Source organism: Canis lupus, chromosome 35, assembly GCF_048164855.1.
Source record: "Canis lupus baileyi chromosome 35, mCanLup2.hap1, whole genome shotgun sequence".
NCBI lineage: Eukaryota > Metazoa > Chordata > Mammalia > Carnivora > Canidae > Canis > Canis lupus.
Genome location: NC_132872.1, coordinates 12,952,150 through 12,974,580, shown reverse-complemented (window position 1 = coordinate 12,974,580; position 22,431 = coordinate 12,952,150). Strand labels below are relative to the sequence as shown.

Below are 22,431 nucleotides of genomic sequence, written 5' to 3'. Positions count from 1 at the left end.
TGGTATAAGCAGGAATTGCCCATCTAATGCATACATTACAGAAAGATTCATTTAATCATTCATATATCAAATATTTATTTAGCATATATTATGTGCCAGATAGTGTGTTTGGACTACAGAAAAAAAAGAACAAAGACATAGCTTCTGACTTCAAGGTTGTCTCAGTCAGTTTGGGTTGACAGAAAAGTCAAGATAATTGCAAGATCTTTTACAATCAGGATTATCCTAACTGGGAAAAATTAATGCTTTTTGTTCTCCTCCAGGTCTTCCCTTAACCTTTATATCTATCCCAATCAGCCCAGATGTTTTTCTGCTTTTCGTTTCCTTTTCTATTTCCTTGATTTCTCTCCTTTATGTTTCCCCTTTGAGATCATAAGTCTAATTTTAGTTCCCAATCATTCTTTAATAGGGATACCAGTCTAGGCAGCCTATGTTTGAGGTTTTTGCTCTCCTGTGATATGTCATACTTAATTAACTGTCACCTTCACTATTAATATTAACTGAGATATTAATTTGATGAATTTTAATTTCTCTTAATCATAGCATCATTTTGATCCTTCATTGGATACCTCTTTAAAATGATGCATGGTACACAGTGCACGAGAGACATATTAATAGTACATTAAAGTGTTTTTAAAAAACTCTTTAGTAATTGAATGTTTTCTCAGTAAGAATATCTGTTCCTTGAACAGGTGTAGGCACCCTGATTCCTTTGTTAGCAAATGGATGTTTTGTCTTGATCACCTCCTGACTCTGTTTTGCACTTTCAAATGAAAATACTTTCACATTTAAGAAATGTTTCCTCTCCAGAAGAATTCTCCAGGGTCTGCTGCATTATCTGACTGGTGAGGGCTCTGTGCTATTAATGGAGGGATCAAAAATATAAATGTGAAGGTTTGGTCTGTTTGGTAGCAGAGTCTGTAGAGAGCTGGTACCCAGGAGGAAAGAGCTGAGTCTGAGGGTAACTGCACTATCAAAAGAAGTCTGATCTATTTGCAGACTGTTTTTTTTTCTTTCTTTTCCTCTTATTCATTAAAAAAATTTTTTTTTGGTTTTTCTATAATTCCTACTGCATCCCCCTCCACCCTCACCGTTGTCCCACATCCTTCCTGTGCATCCCCACCCCTCTATATACATTGAAATACTGATAAAGGTGCCCACTGACTGCCTCCCCCAAGCCCCCACATCTTTGAGACGTGATTGGCACAGAGATTGAACCTGACGCAAGGGGCACCTGGGTGGCTCAATGGTTGAGCGTCTGCCTTTGGCTCAGGTCGTGATCCCAGGGTCCTTGTATTGAGTCACACATTAGGCTCCCTGAAGGGAGCCTGCTTCTCCCTCTGCCAGTGTCTCTGCCTCTATGTGTGTGTCTCATGAATAAATAAATAAAATCTTAAAAAAAAAAAACCCTGATGCATTTTTAGGATGAGTCCCACCGCTCTAGTCCAGTCACCTGGATGCTGGAGACCCAGGAACAAAATCATTCCTGGATCCTTGGTTCTAATGTGGGCAAGTGATGTTGGATAATGGCTGCTCTCAGGCCTTCAGTTCCCTCATGAAAGGGAGAATGACAGGAGCTCTCTTTCCTTCTTAGTCCTTGAATCATGGCAGGGAACATTTTGAGCTCAGAAGGCCAAGAACTCAGGGAAGACAAAGACAAGTATGGTCACACAGGCGGCTGGGGCCCACTCACCTCCAGGTATACCACCCAGGGCATCACCAAGGTGGCCACCAGCAGGTCTGCCACGGCCAGGCTCACCACCAGATAGTTGGTGGTGGTCTGCAAAGCCCGTTCCTTCAGCACGGCCACACACACCAGACCATTGCCGAAGATGATGGCCAGGATGAGCGCGCAGTAGGAGAGGGCATAGTAGGCATGTGGACGGGCCCGGCTGGCACCTGTGGAGTTCTCTGCCCCACAGGTGGAGTTGATGTTTCCACTCAGCTGGCTCAGAGGCGTCATGGCCCAGAGGGAGAAGAGTGACCCTGGTGGATTTCCTGGGAAGAGACAGAAAACAATGTCGGTAAAACTTGATTCTTGGGAGATTGGCTGCTTTGGTACATTTTTATGTATTGCTTCAACAAATACTTATCAAGCACTTCATACTATTCTAAGCACTGGAAATACAGCAATGAACAAAAGGGATACACATTCCTGCTGTCATGTTGGGGCCCACTGGGGGAGGAGAGTACAGTAAGAAATAAGATAAACAGAGGATGTAGTATGTTTGATAATAATAGGCATTTTAGAGAACGATAAACCAGAGAAGGAGGTAAGGAGATGGGAAGGATTATGTGTGTGTGCGTAGGATATCTGAGGGCAATTTTTAATCAGGGTATTCAGGTAGCCCTTGCAGAGAAGGTGACAACTGAGTCAAGACCTGGAGGACATGAGGAAGTTAACCATGCAGGTGTCTGTCCAAGCAGAAGGGATAGCAGGTACAGAGGCAGGACAGGCTGGTGTGTGGAAGGCAGCATGGAGACCAGAGCGGCTGGAGGCAAGTGAGGCAGGTACAGAGTGGAAGGGTGTAAGACTGAGAGATTGTGCAGGGCCATTGAACGAGCTGTGCTTGGGCTCTGAGTGAGACGGAGAGCTGTTGCAGGGTTAGGATCCCAGCTCTGCCACTTGCCACTGTTGGGCCTTAAGCATGTTACCGCACCTCTCTGAGCTTCATTCTCCTCCTCTGTAAAGTGGAAGAAATAATGGAATCCATCCCACAGGGGTTTTGTGAGGATTAAGTGAGCTATTAAATATGTAAGACAGTGAAAGGTATGATCCCTAGAAAGCTAAGTGTGATCTCTTTTTCTATACTGGTCTGTTTCTCTTATCTTGCCATTCCTCTTGCCTTATTTCCTCTCTTCTCTCTTCTATTGCCCCCATTTGCCTTTTCCCATGCCTCCCTCTGTCTCTTCCTTTAGTTTCTTATCTTTCTGTTGTGTCTTGTGTGGGGCATGGTAGGTGTGGGATGCTGGCTTGAGAAAGACTCAAGAGTAATGGAATATAGAGGCAGGGCAGTGGTTTTTATATTTAGGGAAAAGTCCATGTGTGGAATTTTATTTGAAACCTCCTAATTTTAAAAGATTGGTACCAATTAAAGAAGTGTTTAAACCCTATGAAGTCTCTTCTCCCCCCACCCCCCAAATCCCACATCCATAGGCCAACGGCCCATGACCATAAATTTTAAACCTCTGATGTAGCTCAAAGCTCTCACTTTTCAAATAGAGGATTTGAGACCCAGAAAGATGAGTAACACATCTTAAGTCACAAAACTTATTAGGGGCAGAACTAGCATGATTTTTCCAAAACTCTCCTTTGGCATCTGAAAACCATAACAACTGTCATGTCACTATCCCACTAGGATGAACTTAGGATGAACTAATCCTCAACCTGTGAGGACTTTGGAGTTAGGATGGGAAAGGCATCAGAGCCCATCAGCTGCCTCTGTGACACCAGCCTGTTGGGGCCAGCACTAAAGAAGGGACTCTGGGCTCTTACAACCAGGTCTGTGTGTGTCTGGGGTAGGGGTGGCGGTGGGGAGGGAAGTGACAAAAATCACCATGTCCTGTAGAAAAATATGGAAATGCCTGTGCATTAAAGCCTTGTGTGCTGGTAGAGGGGCTCCTGTCCTGGCATCTGTGCTTTAAAAGGGTCCCACTCTGGACCCCCTCTATTATATCCTCCCCATGGGATAAGGTCATGCCCTCCCACAGTGCCAAGGAGCAGGTCCACCAAGAGTCCATACTCTCATTCTAAACCACACTCTGGGCACCAAGATCACATAATTTTCTGCCCAAACTGCATGGAGTCTGTTTCCAAGGCACAGATCCTAATCTGGATCTGTCACCCTGAGGGTAGACTGTGTCATTTGTCTTTGATGCCCCTGAGCTCAAGAGGTAGCTCTTTGGGGGAGCTCAGATGAGTAGCTTGGGCACACCCTGAATGGCAAGGGAAGAGGATGGAGTCCCTGGGGCAGGATTTGGGGTGGAAAGTAGCTTCTCCTGCCCTCTCACGTTTTGTTTTGAACTCTTAAGAAACCCAGGAATCATAATTTCAAACCTGGCCTTCCAGATGGTTACAGAAGTATATTTTTCAAGGCAGGAGTATTAAACATTTTATTCACTGGTTTGTTGGCTATAACTAAAATACTTAGACATGGAATATATGGGCCTCCATGGGAACACTTGCTCTAGGCCCTGGCAGAGGCAGAGGCTGGCTTGGTAGCCAGGATTTATTCTCAATCCTGGTATCTGAAGCTCTCCTTTGGTGAGGGAATTGGCCTAATCATGTATGTCATTTTGTGCCTCATTTTGAATAGTTTCATCCTGGAATGTGAAAGTGTTAAAATGAACAAATGATTGTAAGGGGCTGACTTGGAATGAATTCAGAGAATTGTTTTAAAGAAAATTGTTCTTTATCTTGGCACACTGTTTGTACTCAATATATTTTAAAACATAATAATAGTTTTTGATAATAATTATAATTTTCTCATTATTTGGAAAGGGCAGCTGCTACCCCAGAGATAGCAATGCTGCTGCCAAGAGCTTTTTGAAAAATACAATGGTTTCTGATTGTTCAAGGATATTTCTACCTTTGAGGCCAGCTCAGACCCAGAACACCTTTCTTTCTGCAACTGGACCAGTTAGGAAAACAGTGGCTGGAAATCAATCTTTCATGGAGTCTGTAGTTGGCTAATGATGGCTTGGGCTCATCTTGCCTGTCAGGTATGATGGAAGCAGAAAACCTTGGGATATTTGTTACCATCTTAGACTTTTTAGTCTGTTGAGGTTTGACAGCTACTTAAAAATAGTACAGGTCTGTGTCAATGACTAATTAAACAAAAGAAAACCCTCAACCCTGAAAATCAGTTGTGTGCCTGCTGTTGGAATCATAATTGCATGGATTTCTGACTTAATATTATTTTTGCTTTGTACCGTCTCTGGTCTTAGGTTCTTTAGAGTAGAGGGTGGGTGTAAGTCTTGGTTGTCCAAGCCGTTCCTGATGAGTTTGTGTGGGGGATGGAAGCAGTAAGTGAATGAGATGCTGGATTGCTCTCTGCCTCTCAGCTAATTGTTTCAACTTTCTCCCTCCTTAGACCTCTTTCTTTCTTTCTTTCTTTCTTTCTTTCTTTCTTTCTTTCTTTCTTTCTTTCTTTCTTTCTTTCTTTCTTTCTTTCTTTCTTTCTTTCTTCTCTCTCTCTCTTTCTTCTCCTTTCCTTTCCTTTCCTTTCCTTTCCTTTCCTTTCCTTTCCTTTCCTTTCCTTTCCTTTCCTTTCCTTTCCTTTCCTTTCCTTTCCTTTCCTTTCCTTTCCTTTCCTTTCCTTTCCTTTCCTTTCCTTTCCTTTCCTTTCCTTTCCTTTCCTTTCCTTTCCTTTCCTTTCCTTTCCTTTCCTTTCCTTTCCTTTCCTTTCCTTTCCTTTCCTTTCCTTTCCTTTCCTAGCATTGCTTATGTAACACAGAGCTGGGTTGGGCTTTTTCCTCTCTTTCCCCCTCTAATAATTATATTACCAGATAGCAAACTTGTTTCAGGTAGGAAGAAGTGGGAAGCCTGGAGAATTTTAACTTAATAATTACTCTTTAAGTAATTCATACAGATAACCTGGTCTCCTCATCAGTAAAATGAGGATATCATGTGGACTCCATGGGGTTATTCTGAAGATCAAATAATATTATATATGTAAAGTCTTGGCACTACTGACAATTTGGGCTGGATAATTCTTTTGGGGGGCGAGGGGACATTGTCCTGTGCATTATAGGATGTTTAGCAGCATCCCGGACATGTAGTACTCACCTTCACCCAGGTTGTAACAACCAAAAATGTCTCCAGATATTGTCAAATGTCCTTTGAGGGACAAAATTGTTCTTCCAATTGAGAATCCTGGCTCTAACATAATGTCTGGCACAAACACTTGAAGTACTGTTGTTTTTATTTTTAAAGGGAAAGTGGGAATAAGTGAAGGGGTCAAGTAAGCTACAGTTGCAGAGTGGCTAATGGACTTGGAAATTAGGAGGTTACTTGTGACCTCAGCAAAGAGTGTTAGTAGTTAAGAATGGATGGGGGGGCGGACGGTGAGAAAGTGGAGAAGGCAAGGACTAGAAGATTATGGCTGGTCTTATTCTTTTAAGATTTATGATACATAACACTACTTACAAATTTTAATGAGCCTTTGAACTTCTTACAAAGTATTGATTTATCTTGGTCTTTAGAGTTTATTCTAGCATCTCTGAAAGTGAGTGCATAATTTATTTTAAAAAGCAGAGGGACAGAGAGTGGTCAGGTCCCTATCTGCAGTGACATACATCCTGCTTCACTGATATTCAATCCCTTGGTGCTGAGGGACATTCTGCCTGGAACATTTGTAGGGCACCTCCTCGGCAGTTGGTTCCATATCAGGCGTGTTAGGAAGATACTCATTAAGGTATACCAGGTTTTAATGATTTGTTCCTCTTCCTTAAGTATTGAATTAGGCAAAAAACTAAACACTGTAAAGCAAAGACACTTGAGTTCTCAATCTCCTTCTGAAGACAGTAGTCACCATCTCTTCTGTTTTCTACTGTGTACCAGGCACTAGTGCTTTACATTATTATCTCATTTTAATATTTATAGCAGCCCTTGATATCCCTTTTTTATAGATTAAAAAACTGAATCAACAAGAGGTTCAGTAACTTTCTCAAGAGTATAAATGTATAGGGACACCTGGGTGGCTCAGTGGTTGAGTGTCTGCCTTTGGCTCAGGGCATGATCCCAGAGTCCGGGGATTGAGTCCCACATTGGGCTCCCCGCAGGGATCCTGCTTCTCCTCTGCCTATGTCTCTGCTTCTTTCTGTGTGTCTCTTGTGAATAAATAAATACAATCTTAAAAAAAAAAGATTATAAATGTGTAGGGGGCTGTATTGAGCCTAGCTTTGATCTTGGGTCGCCTTAAATATCAAACTTGAAGCTTATTCAATGTGTCTGTGTTGGGGGTGGACATTGATGTATGGAGTCGTTTCCAATTAGAGATGATTTTTCCTAACAAAACACCTTTTTTTTTTTTTAAACAAAACAAAACAAAACAAAATACCTTAATAGCAGGGTTCTATGACCAAATCTTCATTTGTGTCATAGAACCCGGTCTTTTGCCACCAATTACATACTGACCTCTAGTCTGCAAAGCTTTTCTGGTTCTGGGCTTCAATGCAGACTTGCTAAATTGTCTGAAAAAGTTAATAATTAGAGCTAAATTTTATAATCATTATCATATTTAAACCTCACAACAACCTGATAAAGGAAATAGGTGTTATTAATACTCCCATTTTGCAGATGAATAAAGTAAGTAATAGAGAGGTTAATTATCTTACTGGGGTCATACAACAATAAATGATGGAGCTAATTCAACCCAAGATCTATCTGTTTCTAGACCTTATGTTCTTAACTACTCCACTATTGGGGTGAGGAACAAACCTGAAATGGAGACTCATTTTTAAACCTTGCTTTTTCAGAGCACCTGACCAAGCTCAGTGAAGTTAATGCAGGTGCACACTGCACATGGAAACAGTGGGAGTTACATTGTCATTATTATTAGAGGTAGTCTTTAGCATTTCTATGGCACTTTATTCTTGAAAATTGCTGTGTAGTTCCCTTTTTTTTTTAAGTTTTTTTTTTTAGTTTAGTTTCCTAATGAAGATTCACAAATCCATTAAAATACATAGCAAATTTATATATTTGAACGTATTTACAAAGAAAAACCATAGCTGGCCAACGAGATCCAGTAACTAAGGTTATATACATTTCTTCTATAATTAAACCTGCCCCATAAAGCAGAGAATTCCCACTTTTCATAACAACTTTGATCACCAAGAATTTTATTATTTTAATCAGAGATAAAATGGGAACTCAATGGATCAATCAATAAGCAAATATTAACCAATGGCAAACTTCAGTGCATTAGATATTGAATTTAATAATGAGTAAGATCTATTTGGTATTTGCTTTAATTCATATTCCATAATAAGCAGCCTTCTTTGTAGATGCTTTAATATCAGGCATTCATTTGGATACTATTAGTATTTTCCTTGCTTGACACCCCTGCTCACTACTAACCATGCAGCCCTTTGAAAGTGTTCAACTAAAAATAAACAAGAATCTGAGCAAAAATCTTTTTCATATCATTTTTGCTTCTCTTAGGCTACAAGAGATCCAATGGTGTGTCAAGCAGTGATTCTTCACTCACCCAAGGACAGACATCTTACTGACCTTTTAGTATCAGTAAGCAAAGGGCTTCCCCTATAAAGTGCAAACAGGCATGCAGATTGAGTTTAGAATCCAAGTTCCACTTTGTTATTGCTGCTTTATTATTTGTGCGTGCATTTTGATAGTGTTCGATTAAACTAAATGCATGAACTGGAACAAATGCCTAATTGCATCGACTTCCATTGACCCAATAAGCTACAATAAGTGATGAAAGTCCAACAATTAAAAAACAACAATACCCTCAAAATCATATGCTATTATTAATGAAAACATACACAATCATCATCTCAAGTACTGCATATCTCTGTTGGGAATAATTGGATTCTGACTTGGAAACAGCCTGACTTTAAATAGACCATTGAAAACAGTGCCTCTCCAAACCCTCAGCCCTGGATTACCAGGATGCTAAATTGGGGAGTTTAAAATAACAGACCCTTACAATTAAGTAAGACCCTTAAGGGGAATACAATCAACTTCCATACAAATCCCAGGGATAGTAACAGCTTTTTATTTTTCATCTTTTAATTCTGCCTTGATATAGCTTCTAGAGCCCATGAGGATCTAATTTTGGGAGAAAAAGAGAAAGAGAACAGGTTTCTATTGTTAAAAATGAGGAAAAAATGAAAACAGTTTCCTCAGGGTTTCAGGTTTTTAAATAAGAGGGGGTACAGAGTTTTAATGCATATTCTTAGAGAACCACAGAACCCCAAGCTGGTTAAATAACCTTCCAGGAAAATGCTGTGTATTAAATTAGAAACAAAAAAGCAAAATTACTTACCCTGAAAATTTCTTCTGATTTCTGGAGACTGTGGAGTTTAGCACCTCAGCTCCTGCAGTCACTTACTGACAGCAGACATGCCCAAGCAAAGCAAACTTTGTCTTTCCAAGGACACAGAAACTGTGGAAATGAACAGAAAAAAAAATCACCCATTTTTGCCTCTAAGGTGAAATCACTTGTGGGCTGCTCTTACAGCTTTCCTATTAGACCTTACTGCATGCTTCATAGCTGCTTTCAAATTCATGCGTTTTCTCTAGAGGATTTGGGAGGGACCCTAAAACTGGTCGGTGCTTGGGTCAGCCCTTCAGAGGCACTGTCCTTGGTGCTGAAAGCGAGGTACCGCAGGCACAAGCAGGATCCGTTTTCTATCGCTCTCCTCTTTTCCCTCTGAGCCTCTATCTGCTGCGTGCTATGCTTTTTTAGTACATGTGTGTTTTCCCCCCAGTGCTCTTTTTATCCCACTTATTCCACTGTCTTTCTTTCTGTGCTTTAATTTCTCTTGAATAACTCCAACCTTCCTCAGCTTAATTGCCAGGGCAGCTTTTGGTGGGTGTAAAGATGATTGGTACAGAAAAAGCAACAGATCAACAAATTGATACGACAAGTGGTTAATATAAATCCGTATAATTTAAAATACAATTGACAGAATAATTGAACTTGGAGGTGTAAGCCTGTCTGGGAAAGAAGGTTAAAGGAAATATATTACAGTGGAAGCAAAACCGAGGCATGGAATATAACTGGTAATAAAGATGAGATAAGCTTAATACTGTGAGAAATGTTAAATATTTGTTTAACAGCACTCCTTGCATTCAAAGAACTTTACAAAAACATTTACCGATTCATTTTCACTGCTCTTCTGGGGTATACGTGAGTAAGTTTTCTTAACTCAACTTTAGAACTGGCTGAAGTGGGGGGCAATTAAGGGCAATGTCAGTAAGTCAGTTTCTGAAGCAGCCCTAGAACTTAATCTTACTATGGTCACCTGTTCATATAACATCTTACCATGGAACCCTACCTATTCCCTGTTCTCTTGTTTTTGAGTTCTTCTTCCTTCAGACAGGGTGGGAATTCTTTCACTCCTTTCTCCGCCAGCAGTGGATGTGCTTGGCAGCTGCTGTGCACACTGTCATGGGGAAGCTAGTCCAGGTTGATTATGTTGGAGACCTCTACTGGCTGAGAAAGAAGCAGCAGCAGCAAGGTTTAAACATGGCTCTTGCTAACAACCACATTAAATGAGCATATACTATTAATCGGTCATTTTGATGCACTGTCTTGTTTAATTTTTTCAACAGTCCTAAAAGGTAGGTACTATTTTTACATCCCTAACTTACAGATAGGAAAGCTGAGGCTTAGAGAGGTTAAAATAATTTTTAAAAGTGGAGCCCAGATTTGGATCCAGACGTCTTAATTCTGGAGCATGTTCTCTTAACCACTGTGATATAATTCTTCAAAAGGTGAAAAACTGAGATTTCCCAGGAGACTGACAATGTGTCATAGAGAATAATAATTATAATGACAAAAATGATGATATCATTGATACAATATTTGTATGGTGACTTAGAATTTATAAAGCATTTTCTTTTTTTTATAAAGCATTTTCTAATTCATATTCTTGTTTGCATCTTACATAAATCCTTATGATGCCCTTTTTACATAGGCTGTTATGGATTGAACTGCATCCCTCCACCCCCCCCACTCTCACCCCAAATTCATATATTAAAATCCTTAGACTCAGAATATGACTATACTTAGAGATAAAATTTTTGAAGAGTTGACTAAGTTAAAATGGTGTCCTTAATCCAATCTGATTGTTGTTTTTATAAGAAGTCAAAGAGATACCAGGGAGACACACAGAGAAAAGGCTGTGTGAGGACACAGCAAGAAGGCAGCCATCTGTAAGCCAATGAAAGAGGCCCCGGGAGAAACCAAACCTGCTGACATGTTGAACTTGGACTTCTGGCCTTCAGAACTGTGAAAAAATTAATTTATGTTGTTTACACTACCCAATCTGTGGTATATTGTTATGTCATCTCTAGGAAACTAATACAGAGACTTACAGAGATTAGACCCCATATCAAAGGTTGCTAATGATTTACAGTGCATACATATATTATGTGGCATAATGGTCCGGAACATGCCCTAAAACCAGAACTCCTAACTTGAATGTGAACCCTTAGTCTCTTCTTTTGGTTAGGGGATCAAGAGAATATGTACTGTCCAGGGCTGGCATGTCTGATATACCAAATTAGAAACAGTGTGTGAGTAGATTGAAGTAGAGTTGTACTCAAAGTACAAGGTCTTGGGTGCCTGAGTGGTTCAGTTAGTTTGGCATCTGACTTCTGCTCAAGTCATGATTTCAAGGTCCTGGGACTGAGTCCCGCATCAGGCTCCATACTCAATGGGGAGTCTGCTTCTCCTTCTCTCTCTTTCCCTCTGGCCCTAAGCCTGTTCATGCTCTCTCTGTCTCTGTGTCAAATAAAATCTTTTAAAAACCTTTTTAAAAGGCAATCTTTTTTTAAAAAAAGTTCACGGTCATAACTGCTTATTTTGAGTACCATAGTGCCACCTTTGAGGACTCTATGTTTATCTTCTTTAACACTTGAAGATATTGTGTCTAATGATAATGGTGCTCTGATAATGCATGAATGTAGCAAGGAAGGCCACATTTCTGAACTTTCTGTGTTGGGATCCCTTAGTGTATCCCACAGGGCAGCTGTAAGTGTTGCTGGCAAAATTTCCCTCAGCATATTTGTAATGCCTTTTTTGGGCAAAGTTCAAAGGAAGGTAACCAGGGACAAACATTCTAATTCTAAGCAGGAGCAATGGATCGAGGAGTTAACCACCATGCCCAAAGTCACAGATCTAGGCAGTCACCTCAGGCTGGATCAGGTGTCTCTCTGGTAGACTCTCTGACTGCTTTGGTGGATAGAAGGGAATTGGTGTAGGAAATGAAAGGGGGTGGTGGTGAATGAGGTGGTCCTTTCTCTTAGGACATCAGTGTAGGTGAAGATCAGCAATTGCTCCTTTTAATCTGGCACTTTTCATTCATACAACATTGAACAAGTTTAATTATTTTAAGTAAATGGAACTCTTATTCATGATTGGCATTGAAGATTTTGAGATCTGCCTTCTGGGAAGAACTCCAGGACGCCTACAAAACAGACATGCTTGGGCAAAAATCAAGAAAAATGCAGATCATTTTCCTCATCTTCCTTCCAGGAACCCATCTCAATAGCATGACTGGAACATTCTCATGTACCAGCCAACAGTGCTTCATGAAGGAAGTCTTTATCTTTTGAACCTGCAATGGGAGTTTTAGAGCAAGAGTTAAGAGGCGATGGGTTTCTAATACATAGGCATGCTCAATGGTTTTGTTTCAAAGGGAATTGGTGTGAATTTTATGATAGAAATAATCTTTATCATTTTTGTGATTACTGTTCCAGGGTAGTAATTGTTTGGTTTCATCACTGAAATCTTGCTTTCAGCACCAAAGGTCGAGTGCAACATGCCTTTTTGCACCACTTTAAATTTGCACAGAGCTCACCAGCAAGACAGTGCGAAAACCAAATATGGAGGTGTGGGGAGCCAATTTAGAGGGCCTTGTATGAACAGAGGGACATTTTGTTTCCATGTCTCACCATAAGTAATATTTCTCCCTAGAACTGGAAGATTCAATTATGAGGATCTTAAATTGCATGAGTACCTATCTAGCCCCTTGGTGTGCTTTTCACTGGAATCAGACCTCATGTTGTAGAGTGCAAGTTGGCAAATCTGGTAAACGGTCCTGACAATATGGTTGCTTCTTCTTGACCCCAGCCCCTATTCCTCTCCAATGACACTGTGGTCTTGCCATAGATGAGAACTGTCTGAGAAAGACTTAGGTCTTATATTTGAATTCACTCTGCTGCTATCATGAATTTTTTTTTGAAAGAAAAAAATAGCTCAATTCATTAATTATTGGCCAATACAAAGCTTCAATCTTGATTCCCTTCTACCAAAGAATGACAGTAAATAGCATATTAGGCTTCACAACCAGTCAGATTGGTATCTGCTCTGCTTTTTTTTACAGGTACCAGACTGAGGGTAGGGAAGAAAGTGATATTTGTCTTTATATTCAGATCTACTGTTCTATGTACTTGATCCTACTTTCTTTTTTATACCTCCTTCTTCACTTTTCCAACTATTTTCTTCTACCCTGTATCAGATAATCTTTTATTCTTTTACCTTTTCCTCAATTTCTTCCAGTGTATTCTATATTTCTTTTCTTCTTCCCCAAAATTCATATAAATGCGAATGGGGTTGGGGTAGAATTAGAAAATTTCTATCATGATTAACATCACTTGTTAAAAAAGAATTTTGGGTTGATGAATGTGGCAGATTATATTTCTCAAAGATGACCACAATTTTATCTCCCATCCTTCATGCTATTCTAGAATTTTGTTATTTTGCCATCAAGAAGTAGAGTCTTGTTGGTCTTAATTTGTCTTTTTTCTTGAACCTGGCAGGCCTTCCTAACTGCCTTAACTAATAAAGTATGGCAAAAAGGACACTAAATTATTTCCGAGGCCAGGCTATGAAAATACCCCATACTTCCATTGTTTTTGTGAGACATTTGCTTTTGGAACTCAGTCATCATGCTATGAGAAAGCCCAAGGAGGAGCCTACATTGAGAGAAATCAGGATAATTGTCCCACAGACCTGGCTGAGCTTCCAACTGAAAGCCAGAACTAACCTACCACCCATAAGAGTGAGTCATTTTGAAAGTGCCTCCTCCAATCTCCAACTGAACTATCCCAGTTGAGGGCATGTAGAACAGAGACAAACTGTCATGGCAAAGCTCTGCCCAAATTTCAGATTCATGAGCAAAATAAATGTTTTTTAAATTATTTTTTTATTTTTAAGATTTTATTTACTCACAAGAGACATAGAGAGAGAGAGGCAGAGACATAGGCAGAAGGAGAAGCAGGCTCCATGGAGGGAGCCCGATGTGGGACTTGATCCCAGGACTCCAGGATCACGCCATGAGCCGAAGGCTGGCACTAAACCACTGAGCCACCCAGGTGGCCCAAAAGAAATGTTTGATACTGTTTTAAGTTAATAATTTTATTGGTATAGCAATAGATAATAGATATACTGAGGCTCAATCTTTCTAGAACTTGTATTTAGTGTTCAGAAAAGCACATCTCAAATTCTATTACATCCTAACACATTTTGAAACAATTACTATTTTGTTATTTAGTGTGTTTTGCTTGAATCTCAGATGCTATTTCTCTGAGAAATTTTATAAAACCTTGTTACTCAAAGTATGGACCATGGGCCAGGACCAGCAGCATCAGCTTCACTTTGGAAGCTGCTAGAAATAGAGAATCTTGGGCCCCATACCAGACTTACTGAATCCAGAATCTGCATCTTAACAAGATGTCCAGGATACTCACTGAAGTTTGAGAGAAGCATTGGTTTGAAGAACAAGCTTGTAAAGCAGATGCAGGTATAGACACTAGACAATCTGCTGTTTTCCATTTGCTTTTATTGCCACCCTAGAAGTCAGGAGGCTTTATGTGTGGGAGGTGAGGGATGAAGGAGATGGAGGACAAGTGTTGCAACAGAAACAGAAATGGCTCGGAAAGTGCAGACCTGGGTCCCAACAGTGGCCTTGAGACTCCTGACTGTGTTAGGCATGTTTCAATTGTTTTACTCGTGGGGATTTGGGACATTACAGGGAATAAGATGGAGAGATAGTAAAGGTACTTTACTTTTTTCATAATTGACAACATTCTATTATAGAATAGACTGTGCTTTTCTTGAAGATAATATATATGTTTATTTTGTAAAAATAGTTTTAAAGCCCTTTAGGAATTCCCAGGAGGAAATGTTCTCGGAGATTGGAAATAGACTATTATTATTTTTGCCATAAGTTGAGGTTTGAGTGTTCACACAATATGCCTGTCTTGGGTAAGTGACTTTATAATGGTTTGAACCCTGCCCTAGAGTACAAAGGAGCCCGTTTATCTTCATATCTGATTTTTCAAGATACTCAGCGTGTATAAAGTATATCTATAGCCCATCTCTACAGGTTACATTTTCTAATCCTCAAAAATTTAGTTCTCACCAGCAGACAGGACTTGTAGAACTTTGTATGTTAATGACAATAATTTTGCATTCAGCGGTAGCTTTTGTTCCTTCCACACCCCTTAGCAACCTTGCCATTGATGTTCAGATACTACACTGCTATGATTGAAATACGGTCACTTCTAGAGAAAAATAACAGATAATTAAAAATTGGCTGGTTTGAAAAAGGACAAATGCAACCATCAAAACAGGGGTATTTGGTGTCATTAGAGCTCTTGGGAGAGTTAAAAGCTCAAATTTATTGGGATGGTATCCTTATTCCTGGAAATGGTTATTTCCTCCTCTTTCCTACCTTATTTTCTCTTAAGAGAGGATTTCTCTCTCAAACTGGTTTCAACTCTTTATTTCTTAAATATGCCATATAAAAGTGTTGATGCTCATAAAGTTCTGATTATATTAGGGCACTTAGTAGAACCATAACTGGTAGCTTAATGAAGCAGATTGTGGTTATATCCGTCCTGACCACACCTCAGAAATGAGGCACTAGACAATTTCAATGTAGTCATGCTGCCTATGCCTTAGGATTAGAAAAAGAGAGGAAAATATGTGAGTATATTCTCCTTCCATAAAGGCATCCAAGTGTGCTTTCCAATATACAAAGAGCAGAATCAAGTTTATTATTTTGGCTGGGGCTTTGGCAAACAACAGAAAACCCCACTTCTTAAAACTGGACTAAACGATAAGAAGTTGATTATCTCATAGAAGAAATTCAGAGGTAGATGACTTCATACTAATTCATCAGAAATAATTTCTTTCCTTCTTTTCTGCCAATCTTAGCATATGTTTATGCTTGCTGCATGATCACAAGATGGCTGAATCAGACCTAGGTCTTTATATTCTCACACAACATCCAGAGGTGGAGAAAGAGATCTGCTTGTAAGATTGAAGAAGCCTTAGGTCACCTGGGTGGCTCAGTCAGTTAAGCGTCTGACTCTTGATTTTGGCTCAAGTCATGCTCTCAGGGTTGTGAAATCAAGCCCATGTCTGGCTCTATGCTGGGCATGGAGCCTGCTTAAGATTCTCTCTCTTCTTCTCCATCTTCCCCTACCCCCACTGCACTCACATTCTCTCTCAAATCTCTCAATTAGTAAATAAAATAAATAATAAAAAAAAGATTGAATAAGCCCTGTCCCAGAAGTCCCTCAGCAGATTCCCTTTATGTTTCATTTGCCAGATTTACATCACATGCCCATGCTTGAAACAATTACTGGCAAAGAGATGAGAACACTGCTATTGATAGATTTATCAGGACAATCCTGAGTCACAGGGGAAAAGACTGGATACCTGAACAAAAAATGAAGTTTTGCTAGGGAGAAGAGGGTAGGAAGTGGTGAATAGCTACCCTTGAAATTAAAATGGACCAGCAATGTTGTTAAAGAAAATCACCTAAAACGGTATGAAGAATATTATAGTAGCATTAAAATGATTTTTAAAAGGACAACAATCATGCCATGCCACTCTAATTAATTTCATTATGCAAATTTCATCCTAGTCTTTGTCCACATGTTGTGTACGTTTACATAGTTGAAATCTTCATTTTATAGTCTGTTTACCATGCAAATCATCATGAATAATATTTGTACACATTTCACATTATTGTTACCACCTTTGATGACTAAATTCTCTTTTATTGAGTTTATTTTAATCTAGCTTCTATCATTCGAACTTTTACTGTCATTAACACAACTTCCAGAAAACTTTAAAGGGGATATTTACATTAAACAAACCTGAAGCATGAAGTTGTTATTAGCATGTTAGGAAGAGCAAGAGCAAATAGCTGACTTGGAGTCTGAGATGAAAGTCTTGTCTTAATCCTGCTATGTTTGCTGTGTTCCTTTTGACTGGCTTATTAATCTTTTGGGCCTCAGTGTCCTTTCTTGGAAAAAATGAATTTGGAATAAACAACATCTAAGATCATTTCTAGCTCCCATTGTCTATAATTTTGAGTGCTAAAATCCTCTGAAAAGCATGAGTGCTTGGGCCTCAGGCTAGAATACTGACTTAGTAGAGGCATCAAGACGGAACACTGGTGGCCACATTATGCCTGCGGAAAACTTGGGTTTAGTCAGCTCATTTTCATGTAAAGTGAATGCAAGTACTTTTTCTATAGAGCATGCACTATCCATTTAGATCACAGTGTTCTCACTGTTGTTTTATTTATTTTTTATTTTTTAAAGATTTTATTTATTTATTCATGAGAGACACACAGAGAGAAGCAGAGACATAGGGAGAGGGAGAAGTGGGCTCCCTGCAGGGAGCCCGATGTGGGACTTGATCCCAGGACTCTGAGATCACGCCCTGAGCCAAAGGCAGATGCTCAACCACTGAGCCACTCAGGCATCCCTCTCACTGTTGTTTTACATAAGGATGCTTCATAGTCTCATAGTACTTGTTTTGCCCCTGAAGGGCTTTGAGTTTGCAACCCCTGGAAGAAGGTGAGACTGGTGATTAAATGAATCACCTACCTGCACTCAGCACCTAGTTTCCATGGAACTTTTCCTTTGGAGTATTGTTGAAAGGCAGCTTTATTTGCTCGCAAGATCCAGTGATGGTTTCCATGTTACGCACATAAACACCTTGTCAGGCACCAGAGACAGGTTGGAGAGGATGATTGATGGGAGTGGGCTTGTGAAATCACACCTGCTGTCACAGCAGATGGGGAAAAAAGCCGGAGTAACCTGTGGAATTGCTGATCCTTTTTGAAAATTCACTCCTAAGAACATTATTTTACTTCTTTTACATACTTTAGAAAGAGCCAGTATCACAAACCAGGCTCTAGGGGAGTGCCTACTCTATGAGTTTTCAGGAGTATAATTTCAATAAAATAGCAAGGAGCCTTCAACAACCAGGTGAACTGGTGTTTGAGCTCTGAGGTGGTGAGGCAACTCTTTTTTTGCCAAGCAAAAAAAATGTCATTCAAACTGCAATTCCTGGCTGGCTGCCCACAGGGCATATAAACGTATCCTCAGTGAGTGTTATCCCAGGCCATCCATAGCACTGCCTGTGGAGCACAGAAGGCAACTTAGAGAGAGAGAAATAAAAAAGAGAGATAAAATTGATTTTGTACAAAGCAAACCAGTGAATGGGCAATGGGAAACGTGGGCTATTTACACCAACAGGGAATCCATGTGGACCCAAGGACGTGCTCTGGGGGTCGCCTCTTTAGCTTCATTTCTTGTTGGCTTGGTCTTGCACGACTTAGCATTATATTATCCTAACTTTACTTGATATGCATTAAAAAGTGTATTCAACAAGCTAGTTGAGTCTCCACTATGTTTATGGCACTGTTTTATAAAAGGTACAAAGAAATGTGTTTGGATGGGCCGAATCTGCGCATGTGCTGAACTAAGAAGCAGGGGACAAATTGAACAGGACGGGGCAGCAGGCTACAAGGGACAGGCGTCCAGGTAGGATGTGATTAAATCCAAAGGAACTCTACAGACAGCGCTGTGCGTGAGGGGGGAAAGGCACATCTTCTGAGTGGAATAAAACTCCCCAGACAAGCTGGGAATTGATTTGCATCAGTGCTATGTGTGCAGTAAGGGAGAAGGGTTTGAGCTATGCATGCAGTAAGGGAGAATTTCACATCCTAGAGTCCAAAGTCTCAGGCAATTCAGTTATTCACTTAGTCATGCGTGCGTGCATTCATTCATTTGTCCAACATACTTATTGAGCACCAGTTCAATGCCAGGCCTGTTTTAGGCTGGGGGATACAGCGGTTGATCATGACAGACAAATCCCTGCTCTGATAAGGGAGACAGAGAATAAAACCAGCGAACAAAGGAAAGTTTCAGGTAGTGATTAGCATTAGGCAGAGAGAGGTAGGACTGGGGGATGTGACAGTGATTGGGTGACTACAACAGAGTAGGTGCTTTCTTTGCTTCTCTGAAGAGATGATGGCTAAGCGACCATCTGAACGACAGAAAGCAGCCAGCCGTGCAAAGGTCAGGGGGAAGAGCGTTCCTGGCAGAGGGAACAGCTGGTGCAGAGGCCCTGAGATGGGAACATGTTTGGCACATTTGAGGAGGCCAGTGTCACTGGAGTGTAGTGGATGACAGGAGGGGTGGGACAAGGTGGGACTGGAGGGGGAATATGCCAGATGGTATAGGAGTTTGGATTTTATTCTAAGTGGGATGGAAGACGTTTGAAGGCTTAAACAGAGAAATGATATATTTAAGACGCAGATCCCTCTGGCTGCTGTATACAAGAATGGGTCACAAGAGGAGGAAGAGAGGAATCATGGCCTGTGAAGGGGCCAGTGTGGCAATCCAGGAGCACACTGGAGTTCCTTGGAGTCCAGTGGTGGTACTGGAGATGGGGGAGAAGTGATTACCTGTGGGTTACTTTTTTGGATATAGAGTTGACACGACTTAACATTAGATTGTATGTGGCCATGAGGGAAACAGAGTTTCCAGGACAGTGACAGAACTGGGCTCACTTATCAAGAATGTGCTGGTTTCTCTGAATTGCTTATGGAAGCTCTACCACAACATTGAGCTCTCCAAACAAAAGTAAGCGTATTGTGGAAAGAAAGACCAACCAAATGGGCAAACCAAGGGTTATTTATTAAAAGCTCTCTAAGAGAAAGGGCGTCAGCCACTGTCACTAGTTGTGGCAGAGACTCAAAGACAGGCAGCTTTATAGTGAAATGGGGGAAAGCTTTAGGTGTGCCCTGATAGGAGGCTGTTGGCATGGGGAAGCTCCACCTAGGCCAGAGTGGGGTGTCCTGTGTGATTGGTTAGGGGTGCATACTTGGCTTTCTGTGTTTGGTTCTAAGTTGGAAGTGGGGAAAATCATTAGGGAAGTTGAGAGGCTGATATTAAACTAATTAAAATGAGAAGAGGAATGAAAGAGGATAACAAACAGTTGATGCTTCCATGTAGGGTTGGAGACAGTGGCTGAGTTGACTGAGGAAAGGCTACTTCTCCAGCTTGGAAGGCTCCCTCTTCCTACCTCTCAGAAGGGTTCCTGAGTCAACCGAACCTACACTGGACTTCTGTTTCTCAAGTTTGACCACCGCAGAGCATCCCTAGTGTGTCTGAGAGCCTCTTCTGGCTTGGCAGGCTGAAGTGGGGTGGGAAGGCAGGAAGAAGATGAATACCCTGGTATCCTAACTGAAGTCTTTCTCAAACACTTGCACCTCTTGTTCTTGGGGTTCGTGTGTATCTAAGCCTTGGAGTCCTTTATATTTTAAAGACATAGTGGCATACAACATCAAAGTCTAGAAAAAAAATCTTAAAATAAGCATCCTAAGTTTCGTTTATTCAGTTTTTCTGTGGATAAATGAATGCACATGCATAGTTTGAATGTTAGCTTTTTTTGTTGCGTTCACTAAATAGATACAACTTAGATTGTCTTGTTGCCCTATTCCTCTTCCATTACAGATTCTGGGTTCCCTCAGTCAGTTCTAATTTAAAATATTCTATCCTATAAGTAAATTCATATCTGTCCAATCATGTATTCTCATTTTTGATTTGTAGACTATGGTTAAGGTGTCAATCAGCTTCCATCCCTGGTCACCTCAGTGACTGAGGTAGGATGTCCTAAAGGATATCCCAAAATGACAGTGTGACTTTTGTCCTTCTCTAAGTCAATGTTTTAGAATCAGTTTACTCCTTATATTTCTATCCAACTGGTGGTTTTTTTGTCAAGTTGTGTTTCAAAACCTGACAGGTTCCCCTGGATCCTGAATCCATTGTGCTTTCTGTCCTCTACACCTCTGAAGACATGTCAGGAATGTCAGCATTTCTGATCTCACAAGTTCATAGTACATTCTGTCATCAGCTTTCCATGGGATGACCTTGCAGTGATCGACTACCTGCTTTTCTCCATTCCTTTGAAGGAAGGCATGTTGTCTTGTTTCACAAAAGTCACTTCTTACCTTGCATCCTTCCACAGGAAAGACTAATGTGGTCTTGGAACATATTGCAAAGTCTATTATTATTTTGTCTTTTGAGTGTGCGTGTGTTTCTTTTGACTGGGCATGGAGCCCAATGTGGGACTTGAACTCGTGACCCTGAGACAAAGATCTGAATAAGATCGAGAGTCAGATGCTTGATTGACTGAGCCACCTAGGCACCCCTCTCCCAACTCCTGCTTTTTTTCTTTTGAAATCATTCAAGGAAAACAAAGTCTCTTCTTGCTTTCAAGTCATTTGCCACTAATGTTCAGAGCAAAATCTGCTTCTTGAAAGAGGAACAGCTCCTAAGACTTGGGGAAGCCTGTCTGCTCTCAATTCTTAGGAAATTACCCCAGGCAGGTATCTCCAATCAGCTCTAATCTACTCATTAGTGATTTTTCTTCTAAAAGAACCACTTGAGGCTGAGCCAGAGGCTTGTCAAGTGCTTCAGGCCTTTTGGGGAGCATGGAAGAAGGGAAAAAAGGTGGGTAAGGAAGGGGGTGGCAATGCACGGGGTTATGAATCTGCTACTAAATACCAGTAAAGCCCTTTCTGTGGAAGACCTCCTGAATTCTAAGAAGGAGAATGTTATTTCATGTAATAAAACTTATGTTTTATTTTTGTCTTATTTTCAACAACTGGGAGATACTTTCAGAAGTCTCTTTAAAATAGAGACCAAGTGTATACAACCCTAGTTTAGTTAAGGGATGCTAAGCTGATATGTCCAAAGATGATGATGCACCCTAGTAAAAGCATGAACGTCAAAATGAGGCAGAGTTAAATGTCTGTAATCACATAGTCAATAAAATGTACAACATTATGGAAAGACTTCAATTTTTCACAAGTTGACTAAACAAAGTAACTAAGTTCCATAGCAGTCTTTTTTGCTCATATGGTAACAGAAACTGACAAAGAGAGACGATAAGACATAAAGTACTTTTAAAAGTTAGTGGCCTTCTGATTGAAAAATCGAGATAGTTTTGCTTTCCAGTCTAAAGTTAATTCAAAGTGGGGCAGGGTAGCTAGTGTATTGTAGTGTTGGTCATTGCAATTAGGATTCAAAGAGATAAATTGAAAACATTTCTATTTATACTATAAAACAATTTTATAATAAAATTATTTTATAATAATTTTATAATAAGATGATGTTTCACAATAAAATATCTTAGTTGCCCAAAGAGTTAAATAGAAAAAATTCTATTTATACTATAAAAGTCTTATAATAAAATTATTTTTAAAGAGGTGATACTATTTTACATTCCCACTACAGTGTATGAAAGTTCTAGCTCTGCCACAACCTTACTGATCCTTGTATGGCCAATCTTTTTAGTTTTGTTGTCTCAATAGATGTGAGGTGATAGCTTATTGTGTGTGTGTGTTTAAATATTTTATTTA

The 22,431-nt window shown here is 40.2% G+C and overlaps 2 protein-coding genes across 2 annotated transcripts in view; one reads left to right on the top strand and one right to left on the bottom strand.

The window, feature by feature from the left end:
- The window catches only part of DRD3 (dopamine receptor D3), a 45,860-nt gene extending 36,475 nt beyond the window's left edge, over positions 1-9,385 (bottom strand). Inside the window, exons 1-2 of the mRNA XM_072811671.1 lie at positions 9,009-9,385; positions 1,694-1,998 (exon numbers count right to left, since the gene is read on the bottom strand). Of these exons, the coding sequence (XP_072667772.1) occupies positions 1,694-1,963 (270 nt within the window). The 5' untranslated portion in view covers positions 1,964-1,998; positions 9,009-9,385. The remainder of the gene's footprint in view (positions 1-1,693; positions 1,999-9,008) is intronic.
- The window catches only part of QTRT2 (queuine tRNA-ribosyltransferase accessory subunit 2), a 144,624-nt gene that overhangs the window by 88,046 nt on the left and 34,147 nt on the right, over positions 1-22,431 (top strand). The window lies entirely within an intron of this gene.